This window comes from Falco cherrug, chromosome 15 (genome assembly GCF_023634085.1).
Source record: "Falco cherrug isolate bFalChe1 chromosome 15, bFalChe1.pri, whole genome shotgun sequence".
In the NCBI taxonomy this organism is placed as follows: domain Eukaryota; kingdom Metazoa; phylum Chordata; class Aves; order Falconiformes; family Falconidae; genus Falco; species Falco cherrug.
The window spans coordinates 322,005-332,496 of NC_073711.1; the positions used below are offsets into that span (position 1 = coordinate 322,005).

Genomic DNA, 10,492 nt, shown 5'->3' on the forward strand with positions numbered 1-10,492 from the left:
TACCTGCCAGGGCGGCGGGGCCGGCTCTGCCCCGTGCCGGGCCCAGGCCCTGTCAGCTGCCGGGACGGCCCCGAGGGCAGCCCCGGCCCCGGTGCTGCGGCCTGCCCCGCCTCCGGCCCCGAATGCCGCCGACCGGGGCTCCTCCACAGGCCGGCCCGTGCCGCGGCGTGGGGAGCCCGCCACACCCGGCTGCAGGGCACGGGGACGGCACGGCCAGCCGGTGCCAGCTGCCTCCCACCTGGCCCCAAGCGGGGCGGGCAGCCACGGGACAGCGCTCGGCTGCAGCCGGCCCGGTGTGCCCGTCTCACTCGCACCCCGAGCTTTGATGTTTGTTGTCAACTAGGAGTAGCTCCACGTGGTTTAGGAGAGGCGGAGGGCAACGCCATCCCCAGCTCTTATCTGAGGGACACACAGCAGGCCAAGCGGCTGCTGAGGGCTGAAGATGATCTCTGCCCGCATGTCTGCCTCAAGCCACAGTCTGAACTCTTCCCTGTCCCGCCGCTCTTCTGACCGGCCCTCGGAGGACTCGCCGCCAAAAGCCTCAACACCCACAGTCAGGAACGACAGGTGCGTGCTGCCTTCAAGCCCGTCAAACTTTTCTGGCTCTGGCAAATGCAATGAACACACGTAGTAGCCTCAAGGAAGCCACAAACTGATCAGTTTTGAGAACTCCCCCAAGAGCTGTGGAATAAAAAGGTGATGCAAAGCCACGGGGCAGGCCAAGAACTCATCTTGATCGATTCTGCCTCCCAGTCACTAATCCTCCCTAATCTCCTATTTGGTGGCATGTCACAACTCTCCCTTCTAATCATTTGGTCTGTACTAACCCTCCTGGGTCACCGCCGACAGGTCTTAGCTACTTGGCTCGCAGCGGGTCGAGCTCTTCCCCTCTCTGGCAGTTAAGAGCACACGTCTGCTGAAGCCAACAGCACATGCAGACGACTCAGCCTCATCACCCACCAACATCATGGATGCACTACAGCTACACGCAGCCAGCAGCTCCTCTGCAGAGAACTCCAGCATGCTCTGCTTGTGCGCCCTCCTTGTTGGAGCACGGGATGTGGGGACCAGCACAGAATGCCACTGTTTAACCACACACCCATCCCCTCCCTGCAGCTCTTTCGCACCTCAGTCCATTTTACACCATAGGAAGAACAGGTTAAGCCAGCACCAGCTCCCTTCCCGTAGCCTTTCCCGATCCCTAATGCACTTTCTCCACTCTCTTCCTCCTTCCCCTACCACGCCGCCCACGCACCTCACCTCTCCTCGTTGAGGCCACACATGCGAATCCGGTCTGTGCTGCTCCAGTTGTGCACCCCACTGTAAAGAGGTGCTGTAGAGATCATGACAGCTGCTCGTCACCAACCGGGACTTGCTGGGGCTCACGGGGCCACTCTGCCTACAAAAGAAAAACAGAGGATTAGTAACTCTCCCTGGGATGCTCGCATTCAACCATGCTTGAAAAAGAGCCATCCGCAGCTTCGCTGTCAGGCAGGTTTGGTGCAATACCCAAAATGCTACACCTGTGCCTGGAAGATGGCTAGAAGACATCAGTAGCGCCTTGGGACAGAATCCACGGTACGCTCATCCTCATATTAAACAATGTTACTGCCAAAAACCTCTAGCTACCCTGAGAGTTTCACACAGGTGTCTTTGCACACATATGCACCCCTCAAAAGAGTCCTCCACTCTTCTTCTCCCCCTTCCAGAGGAGCCTCCAGACCCCGGTAGTGAGCCGCAAGACCAAGCTTCTTCATGATGGTCTGTTACAATGCTGGCATCCCCATAGCTTCATATAACTTTCATAAACCGGCACACAGCGGGCTCAAGGGGGAAAGCCTCAAACAAGAAGGCAGCTGGGGTGCCCTGCAGGGGAGCAGAGGTTTGCCAACAGGGCCGTCAGTGCCATCAAGTGATAATCCCCTCCCTCTGTCAGGAAGGTGCTGGTATTCAGTATGATTACGGGTGGAAAACATGAGGAAATCCAGAGATCCATGAGCATCCAAGATTCACCGTCGGCTGGAGGAGCTTTTGAGGGAGAACGTTGCAGCCAATCGTGCAGCACTGGGTGTTCAAGCATTAAGGCAGCTTTGCTGCTCAAGTCCTATCAGGGAAAAAGCAACGAAGGAAGAGAGGCTCTACTGTGCTAACAAGTGGACTTGGTCGAACCAAGTAGGACTGACGCCAAAAGGCAGAGAGAGATGCTGTCAAAGAGGTTCTCGCTTCAGAGAAATACTAAACACACGAAAGTAAAGCAGGCATAGAGCCACAGCAATGCTCTTGGTGCAGCGGGTGAGAGTGGGAAGAAGCTGAAAGTGACACATGATCCCAAATCTCCCTCGGTTGTCTTTTCCCTGAAAAACCTCCTGGTGACAGAAGGACTGAACAGGACAAGAAGCAGCTTGCACCATCCGTTCATGCTGAAACGAGCCACGCAGGGATCTACCAGGCAGCAGCTCAAGGGATCAAGATGTGGAACTGAATGACACCTCTGAACACAGCTGCTGCCAGCCATCCTCACCCCAGCCCAAACATGCCAGTGAGGATCCTCCAGACAGGAAAGAAGGGTCAGGCACCCAGGAGAAATCGGGGCAAGGTAGCTTGTTTGCGAAAAAGAAGCAACTGACCCATCTGCACATATGAGGGCACAAGTGAGCAAACAAACTAGGGAAATCAGAGGTCAGGAGAAGAGGGGGAAACCTGCTAAAAGACACAAACCGTAAGATGGAAGAAATACTGTATAATGGAGGGAGACCCGGGCAGACGCTAAGACAGAGAGCAGGGTCATACCCAAAGAGAATGAGAGGTGGCTTGGAGCAGGAAGGGGAGGAGTCTTGTGATGCTTGGAGAGAAATGCAACATAAAGGAAATAGGGGAACAAACTATCTGCGGGGATTTCACCATCTTAGGCTAAACTGAAAGAAGGGAAAGAGAAAAGTTCTGCCCCTGAGCACAGTGGCAGGACAGATGCTTCAGAAGATATCAAAAGGGACCTTCTGTGCAATGGGGGAAGGGGATGCACGCGGCTGCACGATGTAGAACAGGAAGGAGTTGGAGATGAGCTGAAGCCTCAACTAAGCACAGATCAAGCATGACCCGAGAACGGGCTTGGCAAGGGAAAAATGATAGTGGCGTGGTACAAGGAGCTGGGAGAAACAGCACATTTTGAGTACTTGAGTGAGAACCGGTCAACAGAGGAGGCACAATGGCCACGAGAAGACAGCCAGCAGGACATAGTAACAGAGATAGACACTGTTTCATGAATTCTTGGCCTCTATCCTCCACAGACGATGTGGGACACGTGCCAAAGACAGGCATTTCACAGGGAATGAAGAAGAACAGAAGAGAAAAAGCATCAATATTTTAACTCAGAGAAGGAATAAACTGGGGGCAAAACAACAGACGTGGTCTCCAGTGCAAACCAGCACGAACAGCAAAAGAGCAGCACCCTTAAGAAGGCAGCCCAGGAAGTTTATTGAGAAATGCAAGGATGAGCAGCTTCCCAATGCAATGCCAAACCAGAAAGAGCAACTGCAGCCTTCCTGGGTCAAAACACACTTTTAGTCGAGTCGACACAAGGAAACCAAGCAAAATTTTTGTCTTCACTGGTGCAGCTTAAAATGACTTTAATCAGATGTAATTAAACTAGCAGGAACCCCTTGGAGAACACAACTAGGGCATGGCTTCACATGCCTGCCTTCGAGTAGAAGAAGCTGTTGAAGAAATTTTTGAAGCCCTTCTTTCCCTTCGCCACTTCAATCATGTCACTGAAAATGTGCAGGGTCCTGGTAAACTTGATCAGGGAGTTGATCTCTGTTAAAAACCTTTTCTTCCCCCTGCCCCTTTTCCCCTGTGGCTGGACTGGTTTTAACCCATACTAGCTCCTTGGTCAGGTTCACCAAGAAGGAGAGAGGGCACAGCCTGGCACAGAATCTGCTTAATCACCACGTCTGCCAAAGGAAGTATATATGAAACCACAGTCTTATTTTGATTTAGCTAAATAGGTGCCCAGCCAATTCTAAGTAATGCCAAAGAAAACTAGTTTAGAATGAAATAAGAACATAAACACAGCACTTTGTGTGGAGAGTCTCGTCATGTGGTATTAAAGCTCCTTCACCTCTCAAAACAAAATGTGCTCTAAGAATTGTGAACAAGGTGCCGAACACATTCACCAACAACAACAAGCCCTTGGAGAGGTTTTTAATCAAACTAACGTGGTGAATTAAAAGAACGGGGGTATTTTTTGTTCATTAAGGCAAAACCTCTCATCATTTTGCAAAAGGAGAGGATGCTACTCTGCAAACCAGTCTCTCTTCCAGGCTCCAGAAAAAGCAAAGCAGAAGATGTTTTCCTTGTAGTAAAAGCATGCTTTTACTCAGGTTAGTGATGGCTCAGCTACAGGTGGAAGTTCCCTTGGATTAAGTCAAGAAATTACTCTCTGTTATGTAATACCACTGTCCAGCTGATGGAAACAAGTTTCCTGAGATTAAGTTCTTCGGGAATGGGTATTTTCTAATAATTATCTCTAGACAAATCTTCCTTGCACTAAAATCACAACAGCACCGAAACAACTGTCATTTCAACACAGGTCAAGCTGAGGGTGGCAGGACAGGCTGCTGTTGCCTTCACCTACCAGCTCCCACATAGCTGAAGATAATTAAGCCCACATAATCTCCAAGATGACCCCTCTTAAAATCCTGCTTGCTCCCTAGCTCTCAGGGATGCTAACTTGAGTTGCCCAAGGTAAGGCTTCCTAATCAAGTTTTCCACTGCAACACTGCACCTCACACACCTCCCACCCCAGTGTTAACAGGGCAGAGGGGTACAGGATTTGCACAACAGATTTGCAAGCTACCCCACTGAAATCCAGTCTCCTCCCTACCTTGCAAATAACAGTGACAACTCAGCCAGATCTGTTCTCTGACCTGACTCAACACTCAGCTTCTCAAGCGCTTATGTTGGCAAATACATACAGCAACTTCTCTGAGCTGACACCTAACTTCCAGCCATGGATAGCAGTTTGTTTTTTTACTGGAGCGTTTTGTACCATTGGCATTTGCCCAAACAGATGTCACATCTACATTGCCACCTAATCTAACTCACTTTTGTACTGCTTTGGTCAGGTCAACCAGAGCCATGATCTTCTAGTCATTCAACTCTATGGCAATTTGGGTGGACCAAGACCCAGGGGTACAGAAAGGGAGGCTTTCCCACGTTCCTCACAGGTACAGCTTATACCAACCCATTTCTCCACAGTGCAAACACATTCCACTTTAGGACTGTGCTTCCCTGACCCCCCCACAAGAAGTTTTTCATGCATTTTCCTGCTCTGTGAATTTCCAAATACTAAAATGACTTGGATTTCAAGACACTTACCTTTCCTCTCCCCCATCCCAGCACCAACACGTGAGCTACATGCCAACAGATCACCACCGTCTCAGCTGCACGCTGACTACGCAGGCACAAGATGACAGTTACCAAAACGCCAGCAGCCAGACTCCCAAAATCCCCCAGTGCAAGGCTTCCCTGCATCTGGGCTATGGGCAGGCACATTATTCCCCAACACAGGTTGGAGAGCACCGCATGACAGCATTCCAGCAAGGGCCTGACAAGTGGCAATATGCACCATTGCCAAGCAGCCAGGGTTCAGACGACGGCACAAGCTCCCCAGGACGAACAGCAGCTTCGCCTTTCCCTGCTGCATGAGCAGCAGCCACGGCGCAAGCCTCACGAGGCCAAGAGCCAGCTCCAGAGATCTCATAGTGGATCACATCGGTAGGAACTCAGTGCAGCTTGACAAACAAAGCAATGCACTCGGCTGGGCTGCAGGACCTTTACAGACACAGTAAAACGCTGCTCGTCAGCGGTGCCTCCTTTCGCGCCAGCAGCGCTCTCGGCTGCTGCATTAAGTGGGCCAGTGGCACAGAGGAAGGAAAGGGAGACTTTCCAGCCCTACGGTATCAAAAAGAGGAAAGCCCAACACATCCCTCTGCAGCAAGAGATCGGGAGGATGCGGCAGCTCACCTCTCCGCGGTGCTGTACGGCTCCTTTGCCCAGGGGGCACTGCAGAAGGCCGGGAGGGACGCACTTTGACCCTGGAAACACACCCGCACAAGACACCTTTGTAAGGTTCATTCCCAGAGAGGACCGAAACCTCGCAGGCAGGGTTTCCTTCCCCCAGATGGCTACCAAATACAAAACTAGGCGGGCTGCTGGAAACTCAAGCAGGACTTGCCACTCAAGAGTGCATTGCCCACGAGACGGCCACTTTGATGGGAGCAAAAGAAGTGGAATAAGGCAGCACATGCCCCTGCAGCAATTCAGAGAGGCTCAAATGGGCCAGAAGGAAACGGTCTGCATCGAGGGGAATGGTCTCCTTCACTTGCAATAGTTTGTTCACTTTGGCAATCTTTGTTGCCATTAGTAACACAGGCAAGAAATTATATTTGTTTTTTTATGTGATTATTGGGCATCCATTTGAGGTACAGAGGTACAGAGTGAGCACCAATCCTGAGAGGTGCCTGAGATGCCTTAACTCTGAGCATTGCTTCAGAAAACCCTTTAAAGCCAACTGCTTGAAAAAAAATAAAAATTAAATTACACAATCAAATCAAAAAAATCCTGACAGTCCTCTCGCAGGACTCACTACAGGTGTGATACATAGCAAGGGAAAAATTTTAAAAAGAAAACTGAAGAAAAGGAAACAGTTTATCTTATATTATGTTACCACTCATGCAGAGGTCAGAAACTGTAGCAGAATTGACCTCCACCAACTGGGGTGGAAAAAAACGCAGCACGGACAGGACATGCCACCTTCACTGCCCGTTGTGGTGGGAGACAGTGCCAGACGCAGGGTCCGGCCTGTGGCCCGCGCGGCAGCCCCAAGCTCGGTTTTGGTTTCCCACTGGCTGTACAGCAGCCCCGACTGATGCGGAGCTGAGCCAGGCTTTGCCTACATGCATTTGCTTAAGCTGATTTAAAGACACAGTAACACCGCAAGTAATTATAGATACTCGGCACGATGAATTGGAAATAAAAAAAGAAAAAATCCATCCCCATTTGAAAAAATAAATAAAAGTTCGCTGCATGTTCAGTAGTCCGTTCATAATAAGTCCCAGATGTGGTGCAATGGGTGTCACTAAACACTCGCTCACTCGAGACAGCAAGGCTGTCCCCATGAAAGCCCACTCTCACAAATTTTTAAGAACTGGAATAAAAGAGACACTGAGGAGGCTAGCGTTAAAAAACGTAGTATCTGACAAGGTGCAGACCATCCGAAATACTGCATCCAGAGCAGTATTTCCTGCTGTCAGGAAATACAGCCTCCTGTCCCCATGAGACAAGCTGGCACGCCAGAGCCCAGAGGTCCCAAGGGCGGTTTTGTTCTGAAGGCCAAGCTGCGCCAGCACCGGGTCTCCGACACCCCCCCAGAAAGGCATCTCCAGACACAGGTGACAGTGACAGAGCTGGTGCCCTCGATGGGCACCATGCAGCCTCCAGCACTGCGCTGGCACTGGGACTGGCTAAACCCAAAGGCTGACGACGATGATGAAAAAGGCAGGGTGGGGAAGGGAAGGCTGATGCAGACATGGCGAAAGAAAGAGGTGGGCATGCTGCGAAGGGCACAGGACGTGTTGGCCCCTCGCTCACAAGGATCCCCCCCAACTCCGGTGGTGGCAGGCAAGCATGAGGGTGCTGGAGAGCAGATGCTCTGAGAGGAGAAACTTGCCTCATCTTTATTTCAGCCTGAAAGACCTTCTCGACGGTGCCCTCCTGAACCGGCTTCACCCATGCTCGGATGGAGGTACCGATGCCGCTCACCGAGACGCCAGCAATAAGCCTCCCGAGTACCGACACTCCACCGAAGGAGTTTTGGTTTCCTCTCCGGTGAGGGCGGCAGGAAGCACCTCCTCCTCCCGCCCGGTCCTGCCGCTGCCCGACCCTCACCTTGGGCACAGGCGGGGGGCCCGGCCGCTCTCGTCGCACCGGCTCGGGGGACGGCGGCGGCGCAGGAGTGGCACCGGTCCGGCCCGAACGCACCCTGACGCCCCCGGGGCTGGGACGGCCAGGGGGGCTTCCCTGCCGCGGCACGTCCCACTCCCTGAGCCCCGGGAGGCCGCGGCACGGCCCACGGCCCCACGCCGCCACCGGCGCCCCGCGAGGCGCACAGGGACCCCCCCTCGCCCCGGCCCGGTACACGGCGGCTCCGCCCTGCAAACCCCCCCCCCAAACTCCGCCGACGGCCAGGCCCCGCGGCGCTGCTCCCCGCACCGGCTCCCGCAGCCCCCGGCCACGGTGCCCCGCCCCGGTTCAACAGTTGCCCCCGGGGCCGCTCCCCAGCGGCGCGCGGAGCTGCCGCCACTCATCCCGCAGCCCCGGCGGCCGCGGCCGGGCCCCCCGCGCCGCCGCACCGGGGCAGCCCCGATCATGGAGGTTGCGACGGCGGCGGCCGCGCTGTCCCCGGGGAGGGCTCTTCCGCCATCGCCCGGCGCCCGCCCGCCCGGCCCCCGAAGCCGCTACCGACGCGGCCGGCCCCGAGCACGGCGGTTGCCGGGGCAGGCTCGGGCCACGCCGCCAAACTCCGCGAGCGCCCGGCACCGCCGTCCCGCCGCTGGCGGCCGCCCCGCCCCGCCGCCCCGGGACCCCCCGCGCCGCCCCGGGAGCGGCAGGTGCCGCCGGTGCCGGAGCCGCCGCGCGAGGCAGGGCAGAGGCACGCCGCGCCGTCGCGGGGCAGGGAGCGGAGCCCGCCGCCCGTCCGTTGCCCCCGGACCGGCGCTGTCAGTGCCCGCCGTCCCCGCCCGCTGTCCCGCCGCAGGACGCTGCCCACCCGCCCACCCACCGCCGCCGCCGCCGCCGCCACCGCCACCGCCCGCCCCCCTCCCCACCCGGCGCCACCACCAGCCCCCCCCCGCCGCCACCCCCGGTGGTGTCCCGGGACCGTTTCCATGGCGACCCGGTCCGGCCGGGCGGGGGGCTCGGGCCGCCCTCTGCCGTCCGCCTCCCCCCCCCCCCGGCGGTGGGTGCGGGGCCGCGCGGGCCCGGGGTGCCCGGGCAGCGGGGGCCGGGCGTCCGGCGCGGGGCGGCGGGGCGGCGGGAGGCGGGCACGCACCTGCTTCCCGAGCCGGGCGGGCAGCGGGGGGCGGCGGGCCGAGGCGGGCCCCTGCCCGAGGCGGTGGGTCGGACACTGGGCGCTGCGAGCGGCGGTTCGGCGGCGGCGGCGGAGACACTGGCAGCGGCAGCCGGAGTGTGAGGGCGAGAGCGAGCCGCCGCCGCGGGGGCTGACGGGAGCTGTAGTCCGGTAGCCGCCGGCCGACCGGCCGCCGCGCCGCCCCGAGGACTGCGGCTCCCGGCGTGCCGTGCGGCCAGCCCTGCCCGCGCGGGGGGGCTGTGCGGAGCCAGCCGAGTCCGGAGAGGGAACGGGCGGGGAGGGAGGGGGCTCCGCGCCCGGCACAGCCCGCGGGAGGGGGCGCGGGGGGAGGCCGCTCCCGCCCGGGGAGGGGCCGCAACGCTCCGCGCTCCGCGGACGGCCCGGCGCGGCGCGGTGGGAGCCCCACGCACACACACACATACGCACACACACGCCCGACCCCGCGCCGGGGCACCGGAGCCCGCACCGGGGAGCGGCGCTCGCTCCGCACCGCGGCGAGGAGGATGGAGGAGGAGGAGGCGGCGAGGGCGGGCGCTCTCTCCACGCCCGGGCAGCGGCTGGGAGCCCGGCAGCGGGCAGCGCTGGACGGGCAGCGCAGGCAGCAAGCGCGGCGCCCGCAGTCCCCGGTGCCCGCTGCGGGGGGTGTCCCCGGGCGCAGCCCCGCCGGTCCGGCCCGGCAGAGCGGCCGCGGAGCCGCCTGCCCGGCCGAGGTGGGCGCGGGACCCCCGCGCCAGCGGCGATTGCGCTGGGTGCTCCCCCCGTCCCCGCCCCGGGCCCGGTGCCTCGCCGGGCGGGCAGCGCTGCGGGGCTGGCGCGGCCCCGGGCGGGGGTCGAGGCGCCTCCCCCGCGCCATGCGGGGCACCGAACGGCGCGGCACGGCGCGGCGGCTGGAAGTTTCTCACCGGCCCTCGCCCGCAGCACCGGGGCCCGCAGGCCCGGCGGCCGCCGCATACCCACCCCCCCGCCCCCCCGCCGCGGTGCCCGGAGCGGAGCGACCTCGGGCGCGCCCCCGGCCTGCTCCGGCCCGGCCGCCTCGCCGGGCCCGCACCGCACCGGTAACTGACAGCCTCGCCCGGCCCGCGGCCGCGCCGCCCCCCGGCCCCCGCACGGGCCTCGGGGACCGGCGGCCCCGCAGCGCCCCGGCACGGCCCCGCTGGGTGGGCACTCGCTGCCCGGCCCCGCCACGCCGCCCTGGGCCGTGTCCCGGCTGCCCGGGCCCTGCGCAGGCACCGCCCCGCCGCGCTCGCCTCTGCCCCGCCGCCTGACACGGGCTGCGCTGCCTGCGCCCGGCCTCGCCCCCGGCCCCGCGGCCCGGCCTTCCCCCCGCTCCGGCCCCGCCGCCCC

At 59.4% G+C, this 10,492-nt stretch overlaps 1 protein-coding gene across 4 annotated transcripts in view; it reads right to left on the reverse strand.

Moving 5' to 3' along the window:
• The window catches only part of LOC129737422 (BCL-6 corepressor-like protein 1), a 31,152-nt gene extending 21,909 nt beyond the window's left edge, over nucleotides 1–9,243 (reverse strand). For all 4 annotated transcript variants that reach the window (XM_055727584.1, XM_055727586.1, XM_055727585.1 and 1 more), the window contains exons 1-2: nucleotides 9,110–9,243; nucleotides 1,261–1,399 (exon numbers count right to left, since the gene is read on the reverse strand). In XM_055727584.1, coding sequence (XP_055583559.1) covers nucleotides 1,261–1,346 — 86 coding nt within the window. In that variant the 5' untranslated portion in view covers nucleotides 1,347–1,399; nucleotides 9,110–9,243. The remainder of the gene's footprint in view (nucleotides 1–1,260; nucleotides 1,400–9,109) is intronic.
• Nucleotides 9,244–10,492: the final 1,249 nt, after the last annotated feature.